Below are 27,684 nucleotides of genomic sequence, written 5' to 3'. Positions count from 1 at the left end.
TTAGACGCCTGTCAAGGCGTACCGCCAATGACATGGCAGACTCTAAGGACGTTGGTCTCTCATGGAAAGCAAACGCATCTTTCAATCTCTCTGAGAGACCATGACAGAACTGACTCCGGAGTGCAGCATCATTCCAACCCGAATCAGCTGCCCATCTCCGAAATTCAGAACAATAAGGCTCCGCAGACAGTTTGTTCTGGCATAAAACACTTAAGTTAGATTCAGCCAGAGCAACACGATCCGGGTCATCATAAATCTGCCCCAGGGCCACAAAAAATCTTTCCACGGATCGAAGAGAGGGATCCCCTGATGGCAGCAAAAAAGCCCAAGTCTGAGCATTACCCCTGAGCAGGGAGATGACAATCCTCACCCTCTGCTCCTCCTTACCAGAGGAGTGGGGACACAAGCAAAAATGGAGTTTGCATGCCTCTCTGAAGCGAACAAAATTCTCACTGCCCCCGGAGAACGTTTCCGGAAGTGAGACCTTTGGCTCGCAACAGACTCCATGAGCCGGAGCAGAGCCCAATGCTTGAAGCTGAGTCATAGATTGACGGAGATCCGCTACTTCCAAAGAAAGACCCTGCATGCGGTCAACCAGGCCAGAAAGCGGATCCATGTAAAAAAAGGACGGTTTTGGTGGATTATAATGTCACGGCTGTATGTGAGCAACAATAGTATACACAGTAAAAGAGCTACTGACCGGACCCAAACTAGGGAGGATAAAGGGTGACCCCTGTCAGACCCTCAAAGCTCTCCCTATGCTGCTAAAGCACATGCCCGGATCCAAATGGCGGAACGAGGCATGCCCACGTGCCTAAGACTGATGACCACTGTAACCCCTACAATAGTGGAAGAGGCACGGCCACCAGTGCCCTACTCAGTATATGGAGGGAACCGTGGCCACCTCAGATCCAGTCAGAAAATAATCAGGTACACAACAATGTCTGTACACTTAGCTGAAGGTGTTGCAGCCGCAGAGAAGACGGATCCAAGGACAGCTGGCAATATCCGGAGTGCTTGCTGCAGCAGAACATAGGTCCAGTGAACTGATAGCTACAAGTGAAGATACTAAAGCAAGAGCTACAACTGAAATGAGAACTATAATCCACGCCCTACAATAGGAGGAGGGGTGATATAAAGAGAGGGAAATCAAACGCATGAGGAACAGCTGGGAGGAAGGAAACCAAAAGTAAACAGAGCAGTGAGAACTCCTCCCAGCTCTAGTAGTGACATCATCACAGGGGTGGAGAAACAGAGCTGTGAGAACGTCCCAAAGCTCTGGTAGTGACACAAGGATTCCATGCAAGATCACAGGGTGCTTTAAATACATTACAGCTATATTTGAATCACAGTTATCCCGATTATATATAATTTCCAAAAGAGTGTCCACGGTCCGTGGTCATCTCAAGACAATGGCCTGATAACGGGTCACTAATATCCATAATGATATTTCATATTGTTTCATGCTTCACGCATGTGGCCTAATTTCAAAGTGCACTACGAAAATCACACAAAGCTTGGCTTTCAGAAAAATAAGAACATCGCAGGGATAGTCACACTCATAAGAAACAGGTGAACGTCAACCTTTCATTGATGCCCAAAGGGGCCTGGGATCTAAACCGATGGATCCATGTACATTCCTTCTGTAATATTTTCTTGTCCCAGTCCCCACCCCTGGGTGACGGTTGAACCAGTTCCAGGACAGAGAATTTGAGGCATCGAGGGTCCCCCTCATGCACTTCATTAACATGTGAGGCTACTAGAGTGATGTTCTTTTTGATGACATCATTTACGTGCTCACACACTCTTCTCCGTACCTCCCTGATTGTCTTGCCTATGTAGTCCTTTGGACAAGGACACTGACAAATATATATTGCGCCTTTACTACGGCAGTTACAGAAGTCCCTGATTTTAAATGCTTGTCCAGTGACCGTGCATGTTATTGTTTTAGCGGTTGAGATATATTTACATGCCTTGCATGATCCGCATCTAAACATTCCTACCGGCTTACGGTCCAGCTAAGTACCCTCCCTAATAGGGGGAGTATAGTGGCTGTGGACAAGACGGTCCTTAAGGCTCTTGCCCCGCCTATAGCTGACGCATGGTTTCTCCGTCAGGATGTCACATAGATCATGGTCCATCCACAATATGGGCCAGTATCTATTAAGTATCTTCATGACATCCTGATTGGCTGAGTCATAAGTTGAAATAATACGAGGTGGTTGGATCTTATCCTGGTCTCTACGTTTCAGGACCAATAGGCTGGTTCGATCCTGAATTGCTGCATTTTTGAAGGCTTCATTAAGATGTTTCTGAGGGTATCCCCTCTCTCTAAACCTCGTTTGCAATTTCTTCGCTTCTTTAAAGAAGGCTTGGTTATCCGAGCAATTCCGTCGTACACGGAGATACTGCCCCCTCGGTATCCCTCGTTTGAGGGGGACTGGGTGGTGGCTATCCCAGTGTAAAAGGGAATTGGTGGCAGTCGCCTTTCTATGTATGTCAGCAGTCAGTTTGTCACCAGTCATCGTGACGCGGACGTCTAGAAAGGCGATCGTCTTTGGGTTAATCTCAAATGTGAATCGGAGACCAATCTTATTATCATTAAGCTCGGTGACAAACCTGTTGAATTCATCTGAGCCACCTTTCCAGACCAGAAAAATATTGTCGATATAACGTGTCCAGACAATAATTTTGTCTGTCCACCACATAGTCTGGTCTGGAAAGATACAGGTGTCCTCCCACCAGCCCAGGAAGAGTTTGGCATAGGTAGGGGCACAGGGGCTCCCCATTGCTGTCCCCCTGACAAGTGTCACACATGTGGTATCGCCGTACTCAGAAGAAGTAGGGCAATGTGTTTTGGGGTGTATTTTTACATATACCCATACTGTGTGTGAGAAATATCTCTGTAAGGCCTCATGCACACGACCGTTGTTTGCATCCGTGGCCGTTGTGCCGTTTTCTGTTTTTTTTCGCGAACCCACTGACTTTCAATGGGTCCGTGGAAAAATTGGAAAATGCACCATTTTGCAGCCGCATCCGTGATCCGTGTTTCCTGTCCGTCAAAAAAATAGACCTGTCCTATTTTTTTGACGGACAACGGTTCGCGGACCCATTCAAGTCAATGTGTCCGTGAAAGAACACGGATGCACACAAGATTGGCATCCACGTCAGTGATCCGTAGGTTACTTTCATACAGACGGATCCGAAGATCCGTCTGCATAAACGCCTTTCCAGAGATGAGTTTTCACTTCGTGAAAACTCATATCCGACAGTATATTCTAACACAGAGGCGTTCCCATAGTGATGGGGACGCTTCTAGTTAGAATATACTACGAACTGTGTACATGACTGCCCCCTGCTGCCTGGCAGCACCCGATCTCTTACAGGGGGCTGTGATCCGCACAATTAACCCCTCAGGTGCTGCACCTGAGGGGTTAATTGTGCATATCATAGCCCCCTATAAGAGATCAGGGGCTGACAGGCAGCAGACCCCCCTCCCTCCCCAGTTTTAATTTTATTGGTGGCCAGTGTGGCCCCCCCTCCCTCTATTGTATTATTTTCATTGGTGGCACAGTGTGCGGCCCCCCTCCCTCCCTCTATTGTATTATTTTCATTGGTGGCACAGTGTGCGCCCCCCCCCCTCCCTCTATTGTATTATTTTCATTGGTGGCACAGTGTGCGGCCTCCCCTTACTTAGCAATATTAGAAGCATCATACTTACCTGCTGCGCTGTCTGTGACCGGCCGGGAGCTCCTCCTACTGGTAAGTGACAGATCATTAAGCAATGCGCCGCACAGACCTGTCACTTACCAGTAGGAGGAGCTTCCGGGCGGTCACAGACAGTGCAGCAGGTAAGTATGATGCTTCTAATATTGCTAAGTAACCATGGCAACCAGGACTGCAGTAGCGTCCTGGTTGCCATGGTTACCGATCGGAGCCCGAGCGATTAAACTGGGACTCCGATCGGAACTCTCCGCTGCCACCAATGATCGGGGAAGGGGGGGCCGCACACTGGCCACCAATGATATTAATACAATAGAGGGGGGGCAGGGCGCACACTAGCCACCAATGATAATACAATAGAGGGAGGGAGGGGGGGCCGGGGCGCACACTGGCCACCAATGATATTCAAACTGGGGAGGGAGGAGGGTGTGCCCCCTGCTGCCTGGCAGCCCCTGATCTCTTACAGGGAGCTATGATATGCACAATTAACCCCTTCAGGTGCGGCACCTGAGGGGTTAATTGTGCGGATCACAGCCCCCTGTAAGAGATCAGGTGCTGCCAGGCAGCAGGGGGCAGTCATGTACACAGTTCTCAGTATATTCTAACTTGAAGCGTCCCCATCACCATGGGAACGCCTCTGTGTTAGAATATACTGTCGGATCTGAGTTTGACGATCTAACTCAAATCCGATGGTATATTCTAACATAGAGGCGTTCCCATGGTGATGGGGACGCTTCAAGTTAAAATATACCATCGGATTGGAGAAAACTCCGATCCGATGGTATAATAGGGACTTCTGACTTTACATTGAAAGTCAATGGGGGACGGATCCGTTTGCAATTGCACCCTATTGTGTCAACGTCAAACGGATCCGTCCACATTGACTTGCATTGTAAGTCAGGACGGATCCGTTTGGCTCCGCACGGCCAGGCGGACAGTGACTGCGGTGGGCTGGGCGCTAACTACCTAACAAGTAGCTAACTAACTGGCGGTGATAAGGGACCCTTAGGCCCCATTCACACGTCCGCAATTCTATTCCGGAATTGCGGACCCATTCATTTCTATGGGGACAGACTTTGTTCCGCTCGGATCCGGAATTGCGGATCTGCACTTCCGTTCCGCAAAAATATAGAACATGTCCTATTCTTGTCCGCAATTGCGGACAAGAAAAGGCATTTTCTATATAGTTCTGGCAATGTGCGGATCCGCAAAATGCGGAAAGCACATTGCCGGTGTCCATGTTTTGCGGATCCGCAAAACACATATGGACGGCTGAATGGAGCCTTACAGGGGGGTGATCAATGACAGGGGAGTGATCAGGAAGTCTATATGGGGTGATCAGGGGGTTAATAAGTGACAGGGGGGTGTGTGTGTAGTGTAGTGTGGTGCTTGGTGCTACTTACAGAGCTGCCTGTGTCCTCTGGTGGTCGATCCAAGCAAAAGGGACCACCAGAGGACCAGGTAGTAGGTATATCAGACGCTGTTAACAAAACAGCGTCTAATATACCTTTCTGATGTTAAAAAAATCGCATCTACAGCCTGCCAGCGAATGATTAGCGCTGGCAGGCTGTAGTTCAACTTGTTTACTTCGCGATCGCGCACGTTCACAGGAAATCTCGGGTCTCACGAGATGACGCCAATAGGCGTCACTGAGCCCTGAGAGAGCCGCCGCCTGGACGCCTATCGCCGTTACGTGTGCGGCAAGTGGTTAAAGGGACATTGCACATTTGAGAGCTGATAAACACCCCCACGAACTCCATCCAGTTCAGCGTTTTGCTGAGGAATAATAATCAGGCACATGCCACCAGACTAGTTATGGGAGGGGGAATACTATAGAGCACGGTAAGATTGTTTACCTGTTGTGTTGCACCGCAGGCTAGCATGTAATAAGCACCCAAACAATTGTTCGTGTTTGCTTTAGGGTAATAATAGGTACGGCGAGGCAGTTTTTATTGTGTCCACCAGTAGGTAAATTTCCGCAAAATTTCCTCCGGCATTAATCAGAGGGCGCCGTGCTGTGCAACACAGGGGTCTCAGCCTTTGGGCTGGGTGTATGTAAATTTATTTTATGTTCTTAGAATTTGTGGTTGTGTTCAGTACTACGTGTTAGTAAAATTCTGTTTTTGCTAAACGGGTGTCGGAGTTGCTTTCCTCGTTTGTGACTTCGCTGTATCCTGGGTAGCCAACCCCGGTACACGGCTTACATGCACTGCAAAAAATAAAGCATGTTCTATTTTTTGCAGTGCGGAAGCACGGAACGAAATGCCACCGAAGCGCTCCCTAAAGCTTCTGTGGCCTTAAGCTCTGTGCCTCCGATCCGTATCCTCTGGATTGTGGACCCATTCAAGCTGTTTTCAGGACGCAATAAGAGCAAGGCCGACACACGTTCGTGTGCATGAGCACTTGTTCAGTCATTTTCTGAGGTCTGTATTAAGACGCACAATTAGGGACTGACATAACCTCAGACAGATGGAAATGTTAGTAAATTGCGCCATCTGCTGGGAAAACCTGTAAGCGTATAGTTTCTATATCTGACAATGTGTTGTGTAGGCAGACTCCTGTGTGAAGCAGTGTAGATAATAGCAGAGCCGTACACAGTCCTGGATGAGGTCAGGCAGCACTGCCGGCATGTTCTGGGAGCTGGCATTAGCAGGAAGCAGTCAGATGTAATGCACTTCCTTTTCAAATGCTCATTGCTTCTTGTTGCTGTCAGTCATTGGGACCAGGAAGTGCTGGGACTGCTGCATAGGATTCAGGTATGTAGAAGACAATCACTACAATTAGTGTTGAGCAAATTGACCTTCACATCCTAGATCCGAAGTAGATTCGCTCCAAACCTCATTTTAATGCTGTACGGACATGGGTCTCTGTACAGCACTAAAATATATGGGCTCTGGCGAGGCAAAGTGAGGTATTCCTGAAGTCTCTCGAGACTTTGGTGAAAAACTTCGGCCATTGATTTTTAAACATGGATCTGAAGTCGGCTTCGGTACCGACTGGTATCTTGGTACTGAAGCTGACTTCGGATCCATGTCTTAAACAGTTTTTAAAGTTTAAAAATCAAATCCTGAAGTTATTCATCGAAGCCTCGCAAGACTTCAGAGATAACGAATTTGCCTCGCTGGAGCTCATACATTTGAATGATGTGCAGAGAAGAATCACCGTACAGCAATCAAACGAAGTTTTAAACAAATGGACTTTGGATCTATGGATTTTCCAGACACTATATCCATGGCTAGGGACGAGCGAATCGACTTCGAATGAAACATCCGAAGTCGATTTGCATAAAACGTAGTTCTAATACTGTACGGAGCAGGAGCTTAGTACAGTATTAGAATGTATTGGCTCCGATGAGCCGAAGTTATTGCAATAACTTCATAAATTAATTTGTACTGTAAAAAAACATTTCCCGAACTCGGGTTCGGTTACAAGGTACCACTCCGTAGTGCTTCCGTGGGGTTCCGATCTGTGCTTCCGTGGGGCTCCGATCCGTGTCCATGCTGCGGGCCGCATACGGCGGTTCTGCAATACACAGGTCACCAGCCGTGTGCATTCCACATCACGAATGCGGACCCATTCACTTGAATAGGTCCGCAAATCCAGAGATGTGGTGCGGAACGGAACCCCACAGAAGCACTATGGAGTGCTTCTGTGGTGTTCCTTTCCGTGCTTTCGTTCGCAAAAAGATGGAACTTGTTCTCTTTGCGGAACGGACGGATCGCGGACCCCATTCAAGTGAATGGGTCTGCGATCCACATGCGGCTGCCCCACGATCGGTGCCTGTGCATTGCGGACCGCAGTACTGGCACGGAGCCCTTACGTTCGTGTGCAAGAGGCCTTAGGGTACCTGCACACATTGTGGAATATGTGCATTTTTTTATGAGGAAAAAATGCAGTGTAGTGAAGTACCAGCAAAGTGTATGAGATTAAAAAAATCTCATGTGGGCTTTGTGAATTTTTTTCTGCACGGAAACTGATCTTTAAGGCAGATTGCCAAAACCGCAACATTATAAATATTTTTTTGGTTTTAGCTGCGGATTTCACCCTTTTCATATAAAGAGTAACATCTGTAGCAAAATCACATCAAATCTGCACCAACAAACACTATTAGAAATTACGTTTTCCATTTCGTCCACCATGACGGCTTTACTATGAGATTGACCCTTGACCTCTGTAGGGGCAGGAACACACAGAGTTTAAAAGGCCACCACCCACACTCACCCTCAGTGTTTCCTGTCCCTACGGGGTCAACCACACAGAGAGCCCTCCTGGTGGAGGTGAAGAAAAAGTTTATTATTTTATAAAATACCTGAGGATTCCGTCCTCGTCCCCTGCCCTCCTGCGGTCTGGTCCAAAGCTGGGCAGGGGATTCATATGGAGCCGATCTCGCTTCTGTACCAGGAGCCTGTATCCCTCCCCACAGTGCGATCCCCCTTCCCTATGTTGAGGAAGCTGACCGCAGGGAAGCAGCATGCTGAACGCCGACAGGAAGCCTCAGCATTACTTTCTGCTCCCGGCGGCTGGAGGCAAAAGGGGCGGAGCTTAGACCGGAAGGGGCGGAGCTTAGGTCGGCCGCACGGCGGTGACGTCAGACGCCGGACTGACTACTTGTGGCGGCAGATTCAAACAGGCAGTGGCACCGATCTTCCTCCTGGCGCATACAGCACTAATGTCTGCTCCTGAAGCCCCGGACGCCTCTACAGCCCAGATGGACTCTGAAACTCCCTCGGCTACTCCAACAGTGAGTTCCCCTGTGGGGAAAGACAAAATGATGTATCCTTTTTTGACTTACTTGCTGTTTTGTCTATTGATACCTGGCTGCTCCTCTCTTTTATAGGGAGTTAAAGAGCCCAGAACAAGGTCTAAAGTTCAAAGATGTGCAACTTGTAATAAGAAGCTTCCCGAGAATTATAAAAAGAAGCTCTGCCAGAGCTGCATAAAAGACCTTATAAAAGAGGAGCAGCCGTCAATTTTGTCCGAGGTCAAAACGCTTATTCAGAACGAAATTAAGTCCTCTTTGGCCTCCCTCAGATCAGCCCCGTCTACACCTCCTGCTGCAAAAAAACCTAGATTATCCGCCCCATCCTCCTCTGTTTCGGAGATTATGGACGAGGGGGCCTCCACCTCTAGGCAGAATGTGGACTTTGACGTTCTATCAGAGGGGGAGATAATGGAAGATAATAAAAAATATTTCTTTTCTTCCGAGGATATGGAGGAGCTATTGGGAGCTGTCAGAGCAACCATGGGGATTGAGGAGGTGAAAAAAGCAAGGTCCGTCTTAGACGAAATGTTCGGGGGACTCAGAGCAAAAAAGTTAAAAGGTTTCCCAATGAATGAAAATTTAAAGGACATGATCTTAGACGAGTGGACTGACCCCGAGAGGAGACTAGGGGTATCTCGGGAATTCAGAAACCGGTTGTTGTTTGATCCAGCGGACGTCAAATTATTTAACGAGACCCCCAAAATTGACATCGAAGTGGCGAAAGTAGTTAAGAAGACTTCCCTCCCATTTGAGGACTCTTCACAACTACAGGACCCAATGGAAAGGAAAGCTGACTCTCTCCTAAAGAAATCCTGGGAGACAGCTATGTTTGGGGTCAAAACCAACATAGCCGCAACATCGGTCGCAAGATCTATGTGTTTTTGGCTTAACGAACTAGAAGAACATATCAAAAACAAGACTCCTAGGGAGGAAATATTGAGCTCTATCCCACTCCTCAAATCTGCCACGGCCTTCTTGGCGGATGCCTCGGCGGAATCGGTGAGGTTTGCCGCTAAGGATGCGGCCCTCGCCAATTCCGCAAGGAGAGCTTTGTGGATGAAAGCCTGGGGAGGGGATAGAGCATCAAAAGCAAAACTATGCTCCATAGCGTTTTCTGGGGAATACGTTTTTGGACCCGTATTAGACTCTATCCTGGAAAAGGCTGCAGACAAAAAAAAGGGGTTCCCGGAAGAGACCAAAAAGAAGCCCTTTCGTTCCTCCAACTCCCAAACTAGACCCTATAGGGGCAAAGGAAAGGGGGGTAGGTGGAGTTACCAGAAGGGGGGAAAAGGCAGAGGTTTCCTTCTTAACCCCCAAAATAAAGATAAACAATGACGCCAGAGTAGGGGGAAGACTGCGGAATTTTCTGTCCCAGTGGGAGTCCATTACAAAAAATCCATGGGCCCTAAATATAATTCGGGATGGCTACCGGATAGAATTTTCCTCAGTCCCTCCAAAGAGGTTCAAAATAACCTCTCACAGCCCAAAAATAATAGAAAAAATCTGGCAGGGTATCCTGCAACTTATAGACTCAGGCGTTGTGACAGAAGTCCCAAGTACAGAAAGAGGAAGGGGTTATTATTCCAGTCTATTTCTGGTACAAAAACCAGATGGTACCTTCCGCACTATTATAAATCTAAAAGGATTAAACAAAGCGGTCGCATACAGGAAATTCAGGATGGAATCTGTAACATCCATCATTCCCCTGATCAGAACAGGAGACTTCATGACGTCCATAGATTTAAAAGACGCGTACTATCACGTCCCCATAAACAGATCATCGCAAAAATTCCTCAGGTTTGCCCTAGTGGACAGCTCAGGAGTTGTAAGACACTTCCAGTTCACCGTGTTACCCTTTGGAATCTCATCTGCTCCAAGGGTATTCACAAAACTAGTAGTAGAAATGATATCCCCTCTGAGAGCAGAAGGGATAAAAATTTTCCCATACTTGGACGACTTTCTGGTCCTGGGACCCTCGGAGCAGGAGACAACCAGCATTACCAGAGACCTGATGCACAGGTTTTCAGACCTGGGGTGGGTAATAAACCTGAAAAAATCAAGTTTAGTCCCCTCAACCAAAATGAAATTTCTGGGGGTAATACTGGACTCGGTCTCCCAGGTGACATCCCTCCCTCGGGAAAAAGTTACATCGTTTATGAAAAAAACACAAAAATTCCGAAGTCAATCCCAGTGCTCCATTCGCAATGCCATGAGCCTCCTAGGCACAATGACCTCCTGCATAACAGCGGTGTCTTGGTCTCAGGCCCACACCAGGATTCTCCAATCTTGGATCCTGAGAATTTGGGACAAGAGACAGTGCTCTCTAGAGAAAAAAATCCCCATCCTGAGTCAGGTAAAATCAGATTTAAAATGGTGGATGAAAGAGGAAAACCTGCAAAAGGGTGTACCCTGGGTAAAAGATCCGGAGATTCAAATAAACATGGATGCAAGTGGTACAGGATGGGGAGCAAAAATAGGCTCGATAAATTACCAGGGCACTTGGTCGGACGCCATGAGAAAATGTTCCTCAAATCACAGAGAATTGAGGGCAATCTGGGAGGTGCTGAAGGTGTCACAGGACAGGGTCTCCGGGAAACACCTAAAAATCCTCTCGGACAATGTAACAGCCGTAGCATACCTGAAACATCAGGGGGCACACGATCATCAGGCTTAAAGGAATTGGCAGAAAAAATATTCTCCTGGGCGGAAAAGAACGTTCTATCCATCACTGCTATCCATCTAAAGGGTACAGAAAACATACAGGCGGATTTTCTCAGCAGAGTAACCATAGATCCGGGGGAATGGGCCCTAAACTCAATCGTATTCGAGCAGATTACCAGGAGGTGGGGGACCCCCAAGATAGACCTGTTTGCATCAAAAAAGAACACAAAGGTCCATCCCTTTTGCTCCCTAAACCCAAGAGACAACCCTTGGGCGATAGACGCATTTTCAGTCAGGTGGTCTTGGGATCTAGCCTATGCCTTCCCCCCTTGGCCATTAATACCCAGGGTGCTGCAGAAAATAAGATCGAACCCAGTAACAGTAATACTGGTTGTCCCGTACTGGACAAAAAGGAATTGGTTCCCAGTGTTAAAAGAACTAGCTCTGGAAGAACCCTGGATAATCCCCCCGCGGGAGGACATTATCTCTCAGGGTCCAATTCTTCACCAGAATCCAGGTCTTTTCAGACTATCGGTCTGGATCCTGAACGCGAAATCCTAAAAAGCAGAGGGATATCAGAGAAAGTCATAAACACCCTTAAGTCCAGCAGGAAAGAAGTTACTTCTGCAATATATCTTAAGATATGGAAAAATATTGTAGTTGGCTTGGCCAGACTCCTCCCGTAAACTCTTCTCCCAATATTAAAAAAGTGCTAGACTTCCTCCAACGAGGGTTAGATCTGGGCCTTAGACCAAGTACTCTCAAAAGTACAGATCTCTGCTTTGGGGGCTTGTTATGATACGGACCTGGCCAGTCACAGGTGGATAAGGAGGTTCATAAAAGCTGCCTCAAGATTGAGACCCTCCCTAACCCCTAGGACGCCTCAATGGGATCTAAACTTGGTCCTAAAAAACCTTACAAATTCGCCTTTTTCTCCTACGCAGGATATATCTCTCAAACACCTATCTTTAAAAGCAGCCTTCCTAGTGGCAATCACTTCAGCCAGACGTCTGGGTGAAATCCAAGCGCTGTCCTGCAGGGAACCATACCTCACGATCTTCCCGGACAGAATAGTTTTACGTTTAGATACAGGTTTTCTCCCAAAAGTGGTGTCGGACTTTCACAGAGACCAAGAGATCATCCTTCCATCTTTTCCCAAGGACGACCCATCACAAGATCAGTTCCAGCTCCTGGACGTCCGGGATACCATCATACAATACCTGGATTAAACAAAAGAATTTAGGAAAGATGATAACCTTTTCGTTCAGTATGGGGGTCCAAACAGGGGGAAAAAGGCATCCAAAGCCACGATCGGAAGATGGATCAGATCTACTATTAGGGTCTATTCACACGTCCGTTTTTTCTTTCCTGATCTGTTCCGTTTTTTCAGGAACAGATCTGGACCCATTCATTTTCAATGGGTCCTGGAAAAAAACGGACAGCTCAATGTCTGATTTTTTCCAGGACCCATTGAAATAGAATGGGTCCAGATCTGGTCCAGATCTGTTCCTGAAAAAACGGAACAGATCAGGAAAGAAAAAACGGACGTGTGAATGGACCCTTATTTGCTGCTACCAGAAGTCGGGTCTAGATAGCCCCACGAATATAAAAGCTCACTCTACAAGAGCTATGGCGTCTTCATGGGCAGAAAGAGGAGGCGTCTCCCTTGACAGGATTTGTAAAGCAGCCACCTGGTCGAATATAAGTACTTTGATCAAACATTACCGGATTAATGTGTCAGCTTCTGCGGATTTAACCTTCGGTCAGAAGGTTCTACAAGCAGTTACCCACCCTGTTTAATAACCTGGTAGTTCTCATAGTAAAGCCGTCATGGTGGACGAAATGGAAAGACCGTAATTAGACTTACCGGTAATTCTGTTTCCTTGAGTCCACCATGACGGCCCAGATTTCCCCCCCTGAGATTTAAGGAGGGGTTGAGTATGAATTAATACTCAAAAAATAAATAAATAAATGAATATATAAAAAAAAAATATATATATATCTTCATATACTTGCCTAGGTTAAGGCTACACCCACTTGGTAATTTGGAAAGCACTGAGGGTGAGTGTGGGTGGTGGCCTTTTAAACTCTGTGTGTTCCTGCCCCTACCGAGGTCAAGGGTCAATCTCATAGTAAAGCCGTCATGGTGGACTCAAGGAAACAGAATTACCGGTAAGTCTAATTACGGTCTTTTTGGTGCAGTCTGGGTGCAGAAATGCATAGAAATCCTCACGGAAATTCGGGGCGGATCTTCTGTGCATTCACCTGCACACGTGTGCAGGTACCCTTTTTCTGTCCCTTGCATCAAATGCGCAGCTACAGTCAACCAGGTGAGCTTGAATAGCAGGTGTGCTGTACTGCTGCCTGCACTACAATGTGAAGCAATACTCCGTTACTAGAAGAGATTTATCAAATTGGTGTAAAGGAAAACTGGCCTAGTTGTTTATAGCCACCAATCAGATTCCGCCTTTCATTTTCCAAAGGAGCTTTAAAAAATGAAAGGTGGACTCTGGTTGCTATGGGCAACTAGGACAGTTTTCCTTTGCACCCGTTTTTATAAATCTGCCCCACTCCACATCATGTTTGTGCTGTACAGGCTCAGGGGAGTTGTGAGTACTAGCCTCTGGATGATCTACATTACATTGGCCCATCAGAACCAACCAGGCCAACAATGTCCATCCAGAGCAGAACCTTTGTTTGACTGAGGTTCAGAACAGTGATAGTAACAGTCACTGACACAGATAGCCTGCCTCGTTTAAACTGTTGGGGTCATTTATCAAACTGGTAGAAAGTAGAACTGGCTTAGTTGCCCATAGCAAATAATCAGCTCCCACCTTTCATTTTTGACAGCTCCTTTGGAAAATGAAAGAAGGACTCTGATTGATTGCTATGGGCAACTAAGCCAGTTCTACTTTATACCAGTTTGACACGACCGTTATGCAAAACACGGATGGCGTCCGTGTGCGTTCCGCCATTTGCGGAACGGCACGGACAGCCATTGATCTAACTGCCTATACTTGTCCGCAAAACTGACAACAATATCACAGGTTATACTTTATTTGTGGACCACGGAACGGAGCAACGGATGCAGAGTGCTATCCGCATCTTTTGCGGTCCCATTGAAGTGAATGGGTCCGCATCAAAGCTGCAAAAACTGCGGCTCGGATACGGACCAAAACAATGGTCGTGTGCATGAGGCCTAAGCCTCATTTACACGTCAGTAATTGTGAGCTAAAACCAGGTGTGGCTCAGAATAGGTGCAGATCTTTCCCATAAGCTTCATGCACACGACCGTACCGTTTTTTGAGGCCCGCAAAACACAGATACCAGTCGTGTGCATTCTACATTTTATGGAATTGAACGTCCCCACTTATGATAGAAATGCCTATTCTGGTCTGCACCTCTGGTGGTTCTTTTTCAGTTAGGCTACTTTCACACTTACGTTGACCGGATCTGGAAATCCGTATGCAAACGGATAGCATTTGCATTTGCGGATCCGGCTGTCAAATGCATTGAAATACCAGATTCGTCTCTCCTGTGTCATCCGGAAAAATGGCTCCGGTATTTATTTATTTTTACATTTTTAAAGGTCTGCGCATGCGCAGACCGACTACGGCACAAAATTTGCAAATGAGCTTTAAGGTCTCATGCACATAAACGTATTTTCTTTCCGAGTCCGTTCAGTTTTTTTTTGCGGACCGTATACGGAGCCATTCATTTCAATGGGTCCGCAAAAAAAAACACGGAGTTACTCTGTGTGCATTCCGTTTCCGTATTTCCATTCCGCAAAAAAATAGATTGTCCACATTACGGACAAGGATAGTACTGTTCTATTAGGGGCCAGCTATTCCGTTCCGCAAAATACGGAATGCACACGGACGTCATCTGTATTTTTTGCGGATCCGTTTTTTGCGGACCTCAAAATACATACGGTTGTGTGCATAAGGCCTAAAAGTCGCATGACTCCTGGAAAGTGCGACCTCTAATGCAAAAAATTTTGCTCTTTACCACTAAAAACAGACAAAGAAAAGTAAACCAGCCTTGGGGTGGAGTAGAAATTAGACTGTTTTTGTGACAAATTCAGGCACAAAAAAGGTTCACCTAGATAACTAGGTTGAAAAGAGTCACAAAAGTTAGAAAACTTCTGAATTAGGGCTCGTTCACACGACCGTTGGTGTCCCGTTCCCGTATTGTGGACCGCAATACACGGGCACCGTTCCGTGGCCATTCCGCATCGCGGATTCGGACCCATTCATTTCAATGGGTCCGCAAATCTGGAGATGCAGAACGGAAGCACAGAACGGAACACTACGGAGTGCTTTCTGGGGTTCCGTTCCGTGCCTCTGCACCGCAAAAAGATAGAACATGCTCTATCTTTTTGCGGAAGGGAGGGATCGCAGACCCATTCAAGTGAATAGGTCTGCGATCCCCATGCACCTGCCCCACGAAAGGTGTCCGTGCATTGCGGACCGCAATTTGCAGTTCACAGCACGAGCACGGGACACCAACCTTAGTCTAAAAAAAATCTATATAGTCGAACGAAGCGCGAAAGCCTCCGAAACAGGTGCAATTTCAGTAGTGAATGCTTCTAAAAAAATAACACTGTCTAGGGCCTCATGTACACGGCAGTTGTTGTCCCGTTCCCGTGCCCCGCATCATGGATGTGGACTATTCACTTGAATGGGTCCGGAAGGTGTGGTGCGGAATAGAGGCACGGAACCGCATGGAAGCACTACGGAGTGCTGCTGTGGGTTTTCTGTCTGTGCCTCTGCATGCACTACTTTTTTGTAGTGCGGACCATCTGATTGAGAACAGGGACACAATTTGTGGTCTGCAGCATGGGCAAGGTCGTGTGCATTAGGCCTAAAACTGGATTTGTTTTTACAACTAAAAACAGGCGCAAACACTTTAGTAAATGTGCCCCATTGTGTCAGGATCTGTTCAGGGAAAAACTGATGGGGACAGATTTATCAAAACTGGTGCAAAGAAAAGCTGGCTTAGTTACCCATAGTAACCAATCAGATTCCACCTTTCATTTTCCAAAGGAGCTCTGAAAAATCAAAGGTGGAATCTGATTGGTTGCTGTGGGCAACTAAGCCAGCTTTTCTTTGCACCAGTTTTGATAAATCTGCCCTATGGTTTTGAAATGAATGGGTCAGGATTCAGTCCGGATGCTATGAGTTCACTACACACATTGCATTCGCACGGAAAACTCACTCATGTGAAAGAGCCCTAAGGCTCTTTTTAACTATGACCTGTGGCAGTGCTCGTTTTAGGCTAGGTCTAATAAGTCGAGCGACAGATAGGGCACAACTACACTGCAACATTTTTCGAGCGACATTTTGTCGCACCAATGTCACGCAACAATTTTTATAATGATAGTCTATGGTGTCGCAATGCGACATGCTGCGACACGACAGTCACAGAAAAATCCATCTCGAATTGATTTTTTGGGACTGTCGCGTCGCAGCATGTCGCATGTTGCATTGCGACACCATATACTATCATTATAAAAATTGTTGTGCAACCTTGGTGCGACAAAATGTCGTCGTGTAGACCTAGCCTTATTCTTCATTTTAAATACATTGGGACAGTAAAAAACTGACAAAGCCTCTAATATGGAAAAACAATGGCTGAGATTTATCAAAACTGATGCAAAGGAAAATTGTGTTAGTTGGCCACAGCAACCAATCAGATTCCACCTTTAATTTTCCAAAGGAGCTCTGAGAAATTAAAGGAGGAATCTGATTGGTTGCTATGGGCAACTAAGCCAGTTTTCCTTTGCATCAGTTATAATAAATCTACCCCAAGATCTTGTTCCTTTTTATGTAAATGATGTGACCTGGTTACATTTTTTTCATTGCAGACTCTTTATGCTAAAATACAGAGGAGATGAAGATGACCATGCAGAGAGCTGTGAGCTCCACCTTGCAGTGCAGATGGACAAACCACAACACCTATCTGAGTTGCTGTGCCAGGACAGATATAAGAAGTATATTGAGAGCAGAAGTGGATGGGGGGTCCCAGTAACTCCCCTCCGCCTGGCGGCTTCTCAGGGCTTTCTGGGGTGTGTGAAGATACTTCTAGCCAATGGAGCAGAGGTGGACTGCTTAGATGTTAAAGCACAGACTCCACTCTTTGCAGCTGTGAGTGCTGGGCACTTTGAGTGTGTGAGGGCATTATTAAAAGCTGGTGCCAACCCCTGTGGCAGTCCTTATAATATCTGCTCCCCTGTGCTGACAGCATCTCGGATGGGTCGAGACAAAATTTTGGAGGAACTTCTGGATTATGGTGCAGATACTAATATTAGATCAAAGAAAACACCAAGGAGGGCATTATCTAGTACAGGTTGTAGCGGACCCTTATACCTTGCTGCTGTGTATGGCCACTTGGAATGCTTCAGAACTCTTCTTCTTTATGGAGCAGAACCTAATTACAACTGTACAGACAAGGTTATTTTAGGAAGAATGAAGCACCCTGTGTCTGTGCTAGAGATATGTCTGAAGCGTGGCTGTGACCCAGAGTTTGTAAGTCTTCTCATTGATTTTGGAGCACATATACATCTACCCAACATGCATGGATATCAGTCATTGGCACTCCGCCAAGCCTTGGAGCTTCTGCAGAGAGAAAAAGGTAAAGCTGCTTAGTATACAACACATTCATAACTTTTAACAGGCAGTCTGTTACCCTATTTTCGTTGGATTCCCACAATGTTGTCCATTTATGAAACCTCCAACCCCTTTCTTTTGGTTTTAAAAAGTCACACATTTTGACACAAGCCTACGTGCAAATAAACTTGTGACCTACAGTGCCTTGCAAAAGTATTCACCCCCATTGACTTTTTTTGTATTTTGGTGCCTCACAACCTGGAATTAACATGGATTGTTTGAGGATTCGCATCATTTAATTTACAGAACATGCCCACAACTTTGAAGATGTTTTTATTTATTTATTGTGAAGCAAACAACAAATAGGACAAAATAACAGAAAAAGTCCATTTGCATATCTATTCACCCCCCTAGAGGTCAATACTTTGTAGAGCCACCTTTTGCGGCAATCACAGCTCCATTTCGCTTTGGATAAGGCTCTATGAGCTTGCCACATCTTACCACTGGGATTTTTGCCCATTCCTCCTTGCAAAACTGCTCCAGCTCCTTCAAGTTGGATGGTTTGAGCTTGTGAACAGCAATCTTTAAGTCTGACCCCAGATTTTCTATTGGATTGAGATCTGGGCTTTGACTAGGCCATTCCTGCACAATTACATGTTTCCCCTTAAACCACTCAAGTTTTGCTTTAGCAGTGTGTTTGGGGTCATTGTCCTGCTGGAAGGTGAACCTCCGTCGGAGCCTCAGATCACGCACAGAGTGGTACAGGTTTTGCTCAAGAATATCCCTGTATTTAGCACCATCCATCTTTCCCTCAACTCTGCCCAGTTTTCCAGTCCCGGCTGCTGAAAAACATCCCCACAGCATGATGCTGCCACCACCATGTTTCACTGTGTGGTGTTCTTTGGGTGATGTGATGTGTTGGGTTTGCCTCAGATATAGCGTTTTCTTTGATGGCCGAAAAGTAAAATTTTAGTCTCATCAGACCAGAGCACCTTCCTACATACATTTTGGGAGTCTCCCACATGCCTTTTCGCAAACTCGCAACGTGCCTTTTTGTTTTTTGCTGAAAGTAATGGCTTTCTTCTGGCCACTCTGCCATAAAGAAAGACAGAAACATGCAATGCGACAATAAACTGCAATATAGAGTACAAAATTGCATAATAATAACAAGTGCTACACTATAAGTGCGATATACTTGGCAAATCATTTTGTACAAAATTATTTGATCCCGTCTGCCGAGCGTCAAGGCGATCTCTGTTAGACGGGTTCCTACACTAAATTCTACCTGTTAGGTGCCATGACGGCTACCATACACTTCAGGGAGTATAGGTTTCACATTCCTACGCTAAATTTTACCTGTTAGGTGCCATGACGGCTACCATATACTTCAGGCAGTGTAGGTTACACAGCAGGCCCACTCCACGACACCACCGGCGCCAAATGGCTACCAAGGACTGCAGTGAGAGTCCACAAACTATCTCACTCCTGGTGCCATGGCTTCAGTGAGTGAGGGCGAGCAGGCTTGACTATGTACTAACACTAATTAAAATCAGCCTATAGGGCAGACAGAGTGGTCAGGAGTGCATGACTGAGGAGGCAGCCACACCTCCAGTATAAACTGCAAAGAGAAACCAAAAAAGGGGGTCAGTCAGCACATACCAAACCGCAGAAGCACATTGCTATGGCAGGGAACAACATTTAAAGACAGAAACATGCAATGCGACAATAAACTGCAATATAGAGTACAAAATTGCATAATAATAACAAGTGCTACACTATAAGTGCGAGATACTTGGCAAATCGTTTTGTACAAAATTATTTGAGCCCGTCTGCCGAGCGTCAAGGCGATCTCTGTTAGACGGGTTCCTACACTAAATTCTACCTGTTAGGTGCCATGACGGCTACCATACACTTTAGGGAGTATAGGTTCCACATTCCTACGCTAAATTTTACCTGTTAGGTGCCATGACGGCTACCATATACTTCAGGCAGTGTAGGTTACACAGCAGGCCCACTCCACGACACCACCGGCGCCAAATGGCTACCAAGGACTGCAGTGAGAGTCCACAAACTATCTCACTCCTGGTGCCATGGCTTCAGTGAGTGAGGGGGAGCAGGCCTGACTATGTACTAACAATAGTGGACTCTCACTGCAGTCCTTGGTAGCCATTTGGCGCCGGTGGTGTCACTGTATTAGCGGGTTTGCACTTTGTTCGCCACATAAAAAAAAATGGACATGTGGGACCTAAGGGGACAACACATTTACTATAATTTCTGGTGTACAGACATCCCAAGATCCGCCACAATTATTAGGAAGCATGCACCTCTTAATAATTGCGGTTCACAGATTATGGCCAATGTATATATCACTGTCCCCCACAGTGTTTAGTTTGTTTTTTATGTCTGTTTTTATTCATGCCCAGCTGTTTGCTGATAGCATAAGTACAGTCATAGTAGCTATAGCAGCTGCTATGGGACCTTAAGCTCTGGGGGCCCATGCAAGTGCAGGGATGTCATTCTTTTGTGTGGTAGAAAACGCAATCATACATTTGTAATGCTGAACATGTAGCCATAATTTATTTACAAATAACAACAGAGTTGCATAATAACTGGCATATAATTGTAACAATAAGGGTCCATTCACACATCCGTATGTGTTTTGCGGATCCGCAAAACACGGACACCGGCAATGTACGTTCCACATTTTGCGGACCGCATATCGCCGGCACTCTCACAGAAATTGCCTTTTCTTGTCCACAATTGGATGTTATTTTTTTAGCGGAATGGAAGTGCGGATCCGGAAGTGAGGATCCGCAAAATGCGGATGCGGACAACACATTCCGGCCCCATTGAAAATGAATGGGTCCGCACCTGTTCCCTAAAGGCTGTTTCACATGAGCGAGTCCATTGCGGGAATCACGCTCTGTGTGTGAGTGTGATTCTCTGCTCTGGACTTGCAGGAGCGCACGGCATTATACTGATTTATAATGCTATGTGTCTCTGCTTGACCTTATTTCTACAGAATCATACTGACAGCTTTATGTCACTATGATTCTGTGGAAAAAAGGCCATGCAGAGACACATAGCATTATAAATCAGGATAATGCCGTGTGCTCCTGCAAGTCCAGAGTGGAGGATCACACTCACACACGGAGCGTGATTCCCGCAATGGACTCGCTCGTGTGAAACAGCCCTAAGGGTCCATTCGAATGTCCAATTTTGCGGAACAGGTGCGGACCCATTTATTTTCAATAGGGCCGGAATGTGCTGTCCGCATCCGCATTTGCGGATCCGCACCTCTGGATCCGCACTTCCTTTTCGGAAAAAAATAGAACATGTCCTATTCTTGTCCTCAATTGCGGACAAGAAAAGGCATTCTCTATGAGAGAGCCCGCGATGTGCAGTCCGCAAAATGCGGAACGCACATTGCCGGTGTCCGTGTTTTGCAGATCCGCAATTTGCGGATCTGCAAAACACATACGGACATGTGAATGGACCCTTAATCTGTAAATGTATAAAAATTTCTACAAATAAAATGTTAATAACACATAAAGCACAATCCTAGTCTAGGAGGCAATACATGCCCATCACAGGGCTCTCACCGTTAGGCCTCATGCACATGAACGTATGTATTTTGCAGTCCATAAATTGTGGACCTGCAAAATATGGATACTATCCGTGTTGCATCCGCATTTTTTGTTGACCTATTGACTTCAATTGGTCTGTGGTCCACATTATGAGGTCAAGTATAGGACACATTCTTTTTGTGGAATGGACATATGAATGTATGTAATTGTTTGTGCGCAAATCACCTTTTTTCAATGGAAGGATCTGCCAAACTGCATCAATTCTACACAAAAAAAAGAAACACGTGGATTTTGGTGTCGTTTTAGTGTGGAAACGCACAGAAATACGCACAAATTTCCGCACCCGTAGGGTACCTGCACACAGGTGCAGGTCAATGTGCAGAAGATCCACACGAATTTCAGTGCGGATATTTGTGTTTCAGCCCCCAAACCACACTAAAAAAACAATTTCTAATTGCAGTTTTTGGTGCGGATTTAATGCAGTTTTGCCCCAGATCTCAGTTTATTGATAATCTGCAAGACAGCTCAATTTTACCTGCAGAAAAAATTTGCACATCGCTGATGAGATTTGTTTTATTTTATACACTTTGTTGTGACTGTATTAAGCTGAGTTCACATCAGTGTTCAGCTTTTCTGTTCTCCTGCTCTGTAATAGGAGCAGGAGAACGGAAAGGACGGATTCGGCTCATAACTCAACTGAACGGAACATACGGACCCTATTGACTATAATGGGGTCCATTAGGTTTCCGGTCAGAGGAAGATTTGTGAAGCGGAGACAAAAGTCCTGCGTGCACAACTGCATTATAGTCTATGGGGCCCGTAGTCTCCGTTCAGCTCAGTTATGTGCTGAATCCGTCCTTTCCGTTCTCCTGCTCCTATAACGGAGCAGAGGAACGGAAAGGCTGAACACTGATGTGAACTCAGCCTTAGGGCTCATGCACAAGTATTTTCTTTCCGTGTCCTTTCCGTTTTTTTTGCGGACCACATGTGGAACCATTCATTTCATTGGGTCCGCATAAAAAACGGAAGTTACTCCGTGTTCATTCTGTTTCCATATGTCCTTTACGCAAAAAGATAGAACTTGTTCCATTATTGTCCACATTACGGACAAGGATAGTACTGTTCTATTAGGGGCCAGGTGTTCTGTTACGAAAAATACGGAATGCACACGGACATCATCCGTTTTTTTTGCGGACCGCAAAATACATACGGTCGTGTGCATGAGCCCTTACTTTACAGCTTTTTCACACGGGAATCCACACAGAAAAACTGTGCATATTCCACAACATGTGCAGGATAGGGTATGAATTTTTTAAGTCCACCTACAAAATTCAGTGTCTTTTTTTTTTGCATTTTTCATGGGGTTTTGTTTAACCAATGGGTGTTTACTGCAGCACAAAACTACACTTTCAGCTTGTGACTTTTGGTGCAGATCAATGCCAAAAACCATGCAGAAAATGAGCAAAAAACATATGGACCCGTATGGAGCGTTTTTTTTTTGCTGCTTCCCATTTATTTCAATAGGAGATTCAGCACAGATTCCGTCTCAAGATTATGCTGCTTCTTTTTCCATGCGGAAATGCGCCAAAATCAGTGCCAATTTTCTTTTAATTCATCACATATAAAAACTGAGTAGCTGATATGAGACGCACAGGAGTGAGTGAAACCACAGAGGGAGGTGCTCTCAGTAATAAAGGATTCGCCCTTCCTTTAACAAATGAACAATATAAAACAATATACTGGGCACTCACACTAGACGTGGAAACATACGACAATATAGTAATTTAAACAGTTTATTAATAAGCTTGATGTGAATATTATAAAATAAAATAAAATGCAATACAATAAACTGCGCTACCTAAAAGTCAAAAATGGAATACATTGGTATAAAAACCATGGAATAACGATAGACTAAAATTGATACAATAAAATTGATACAATAAATAAACAATTGGCAAGGAATTAATAATGCAGTTGAAATGTAAAATAGCAGCGATGATGTTTCATAAGTAATGTCTCATTCCAATTTGGGAATAGATAATAGGTTGGGAAAAGTCTCCGATTATTTCAAAGGACAAAAAAGCAGTACTCTGTTGTAGTGAGTGTTTGGTTGCGGCGTCCCGCTTTTACTCACTATTCAGTAGTTACTGATGTTGATGTCACTGCTGTGGTTCCGGTTCTCTGTGTCTCCGACTGCTCGCCTTCTGGTTATCTCCGCCTCCGGTCTATGTGGCTCTGGGCACCGCTCCGTGCGTTTTCAAGAGCCGATGTCCTCCAAGCCTCTATTTGCCTGCTTCCACACTGGTATGACTCTGCGGAAAAAGAGCTTGTTCTCTGGATATGAGAATTACAAGCTCCTCGTGAGTCAGCGTGCCAGGTCCTCTTAGCTTGAGAAGCGTTCCGGATTTATAGCGCCAACCTAGAATGACTGCGGCAATGGGTACAACAGGAGTTCGTGTGCAGGTAAGCTGGGGGTCTTGAATCAAACGCGTTTCGGGGCTTCACGTTGCCCCTTCCTCAGTGATGGCATCGTGAAGCCCCGAAACGCGTTTGATTCAAGACCCCCAGCTTACCTGCACACGAACTCCTGTTGTACCCATTGCCGCAGTCATTCTAGGTATGCGCTATAAATCCGGAACGCTTCTCAAGCTAAGAGGACCTGGCACGCTGACTCACGAGGAGCTTGTAATTCTCATATCCAGAGAACAAGCTCTTTTTCCGCAGAGTCATACCAGTGTGGAAGCAGGCAAATAGAGGCTTGGAGGACATCGGCTCTTGAAAACGCACGGAGCGGTGCCCAGAGCCACATAGACCGGAGGCGGAGATAACCAGAAGGCGAGCAGTCGGAGACACAGAGAACCGGAACCACAGCAGTGACATCAACATCAGTAACTACTGAATAGTGAGTAAAAGCGGGACGCCGCAACCAAACACTCACTACAACAGAGTACTGCTTTTTTGTCCTTTGAAATAATCGGAGACTTTTCCCAACCTATTATCTATTCCCAAATTGGAATGAGACATTACTTATGAAACATCATCGCTGCTATTTTACATTTCAACTGCATTATTAATTCCTTGCCAATTGTTTATTTATTGTATCAATTTTATTGTATCAATTTTAGTCTATCGTTATTCCATGGTTTTTATACCAATGTATTCCATTTTTGACTTTTAGGTAGCGCAGTTTATTGTATTGCATTTTATTTTATAATATTCACATCAAGCTTATTAATAAACTGTTTAAATTACTATATTGTCGTATGTTTCCACGTCTAGTGTGAGTGCCCAGTATATTGTTTTACATATAAAAACTGGTTTAGCACTTTTGTTTATCATATATATATATACAGTGTATATATACATAAATATACTTGTACCTAAAATGCCATTGTCTTATAACAGAAAGGTGCAAAAAAAAAGGCCCAACTATATTAGTCAGTTCTGTCGAGTTCAGGATGAATACAACTGAGTTCTGTGAACAGACCCTTATACAACAGAAGGTCTTGTAATACGGGGTGTCAATGATGAGTGACATTAAAGGGGTTATCAAATTTTAAGAACCCCCCCCCCCCATATGTTGCGGCCCCTCACCGGTAATATACTTACCCTGCTCCCAGCGCCACTCCTGGTCCCCACACCGCCGCCGCTGCTGCTTCTCCTTGCACACGGATGAAAACATCCGGTGTTGGGGGGAGCAGCCAACTACGCATAGCTGGTGACACTAGGGAGGCTCGTCCCCGCCTTTAACCAACAAACGAAGTGTGAATGAGTTTCAAAATATGAAATTACCTCATCTCTAATTGTGAGCCAAAACCAGGATTAGAGCCTCCACAGAGATAAGGTATAAGGGAAAGATCTGCACCTGTTCTGTGTTTAGAGCCGCACCTGGTTTTGGATGGAAATCACTTACCAAAATACTGACGTGTGAATGAGGCATTAGTCTGGGTGCTGTCCGTTCTGTACTTGGACAGCACCCAGATGTGAACATCGCCTGTCTGAAAGAGTCCTTCTGGCAAAAGATATAAAAAAACAATTAAATGTATTGAATATGGATGAGCGAATGGACTATTGAACCTTGATTAATATATGTATATTACTTTGCAGAATATCCCAGATCCCTGATGTCTCAGTGTCGTCTCTCCATAAGAAGGCAGCTAAACCAAATGGGAAGGTTACGTCTCATCGATCAGCTGAAGATCCCGCTAAGGATAATAAAATACTTACAGCATCAAACTGACTACTGCTGGGAAGAGACTGTCAGGAGTGATAAGGAATATGTGGGCAACAATACATAAAAGAAACGTTTTTTAAATATTTAGGATGTCCGATCATACATATAGGAAGAGGAGACTTGTTGACTTTTTTTCAACAAGAGAAATATATTCATATGGGATTTCCAACATAGAAATGTGCAGGCATTTAATTTTGTTGCAACTGTGCCAAAACATCAGTCATTTGACCGTTACGGTTCACGAAAAGTGATTGGCCAAAGTCTTGTGACTGCTTTATGGTACGGTAGGTTCACATCGCAAAATTCACAGCAAAAAAAACTCAGTAGCTGAATCAGAAGCTGAAAGCAGGTGGTTTTTGGTGGCAGATTTGTAAGTCATGGTGGTTTTAGTGGCGTTTTTACTAGCGTTTCAAAAGGGTTTTTTAAATGAGGTATTTCTGATTATTCTGAGCTTAATGGTCATATGGGCAGTGGTATCAGTGATTGCCAGCCTTCTCTGGATGACTGTGCAGATAGAGATACTTACTGGTAGGACCACCCACATGACCCCTAAGCCTGAATAAAAAGGGATTTAGATAGGTTTAGTATTCTGCTGTCTCTATTATAGTTCCACATGGCTTTAAACCAGCTTTCCTAAGACCCTGAAAGTCAAATCTGCCTAGCTGTGGCTCTATTTGGGAGTGAAGAATGTATTTAGGTAGATTTAACAGTCCCTATCACAGCTTCACATAATGCATTACCCAACTTTCCAAGGACCTGAAACACCAGTCTGTCTAGCTATGGCATTATTTGCAAGTGAAGTATTTATTTAGCTAGATTTAGTAGTCCCTATTACAGCTCTAATATATTGCAGTCTCTATTACAGCTCAAAAGGGTTTTAACCCAACTTTCCCAGGACACCGAAAGCCAAAACTATGACACTTTTTGGGAGTAAGGAGAAGAATTTATTTAGGTAGTCTTATTATTTAGCAGTCCCAGTTACAGGTCCACATAATTTGTTACCCACCTTTCCTGGGAGCCTGAATGACAAATCTGTCTAGCTATGCTACAGCATGGAGGATTAGTCACAGGATTCTTACTCCGCTTTTCCAGGCTCCTGGCTAGCAAATACAACCAGGTATTCTACAATACTGGGGAAAGTCTAGGAAGCAATCTAGCAATTTCTGTGGGGCAGTGATGGGGGGGGGGGGGGGGGGGGGGTGGGCATATTGGTTACATAAAATGTACATAATACTGCCCTAACACATTATGTGAATCTATCATGTGGTACCAGAGCAACGTAATCTGCTGTCACCAATGCAGATGTACAGTATTGTCACCCAACTCTTCCTGGACCCTGAACGGCGAGGTGGTCTAGCTATATGAAGGGAATTCATCAGTCTGGGGAAGCTGGGTAACAACCTCTGAAGAGATGTAATGAAGATGCTTGGTATATACATTCTACATATATACTACACCATAAGTATATGAGGACATACTGTATATACTGTACTACAGTATATGTAGTTTGGTCTCCAGTAGGCAAATCAAGCTTCGTATCATAGATCTGAAGTCGATTTGTTCAAAAACGTTGCTGTTAATGATGTTTCCGTCCAGCATTAAAGGGAGTCTCACCTACTCTGAGCATTTTAAACCCCTCAGATTGCATCATAGAAAGTTTTCCCCCATCTCTTGTGTCTGTCCCTTTTAGAGATCATGAACAAAAGTACTTTATAAAGTTATGCAAGTTAGATGTTGCAAGTGCCCAGGGATGGAATTACGGCCGCAATTGCCCAGGCCCCCCAGCTATGTGCCCAGATAACAGCTTCCACTTTTTTTCAGGATCTCTACGTAGGACAGAAACAAAAGAGGTACTATTTTAATGGGTGGGCAAGCGTTCTTTAACACGATCTGAGCAGTCTAAAAGTAGGTGACAGACTCCCTTTAAAATGCATTGGCTCAGTGTAGCCGAACTTTGTTTCACCCAAAGTTGCGCGGGACTTCGTTGAATTACTACGGTATACCTATGTGCGTATCGAAAAACATTTTAAAATAGGAATTGAAAGTGTGCTTTGGTACTGAGGTAACAGCCAGTACCAAAGCCCACTTCGGATTCCTATTTTAAAATGT

The 27,684-nt window shown here is 45.2% G+C and overlaps 1 protein-coding gene across 2 annotated transcripts in view; it reads left to right on the top strand.

The window, feature by feature from the left end:
• Positions 1-26,097, top strand: part of LOC120977435 (ankyrin repeat and SOCS box protein 12-like) — a 46,746-nt gene extending 20,649 nt beyond the window's left edge. The window contains exons 1-3 of one of the 2 annotated variants that reach the window (XM_040405392.1): positions 6,339-6,479; positions 17,013-17,779; positions 25,449-26,097. In XM_040405392.1, the coding sequence (XP_040261326.1) occupies positions 17,020-17,779; positions 25,449-25,639 (951 nt within the window). In that variant the 5' untranslated portion in view covers positions 6,339-6,479; positions 17,013-17,019 and the 3' untranslated portion in view covers positions 25,640-26,097. Of the gene's footprint in view, positions 1-6,338; positions 6,480-17,012; positions 17,780-25,448 lie in introns of those variants that run through there. The other variant, XM_040405390.1, reaches the window with a different exon arrangement.
• Positions 26,098-27,684: the final 1,587 nt, after the last annotated feature.

The sequence above is a fragment of the Bufo bufo genome, chromosome 8, assembly GCF_905171765.1.
Source record: "Bufo bufo chromosome 8, aBufBuf1.1, whole genome shotgun sequence".
NCBI classification, from domain to species: domain Eukaryota; kingdom Metazoa; phylum Chordata; class Amphibia; order Anura; family Bufonidae; genus Bufo; species Bufo bufo.
Note: the sequence above shows the minus strand (reverse complement) of the source record. Positions and strands in the feature narration are given on the sequence as shown.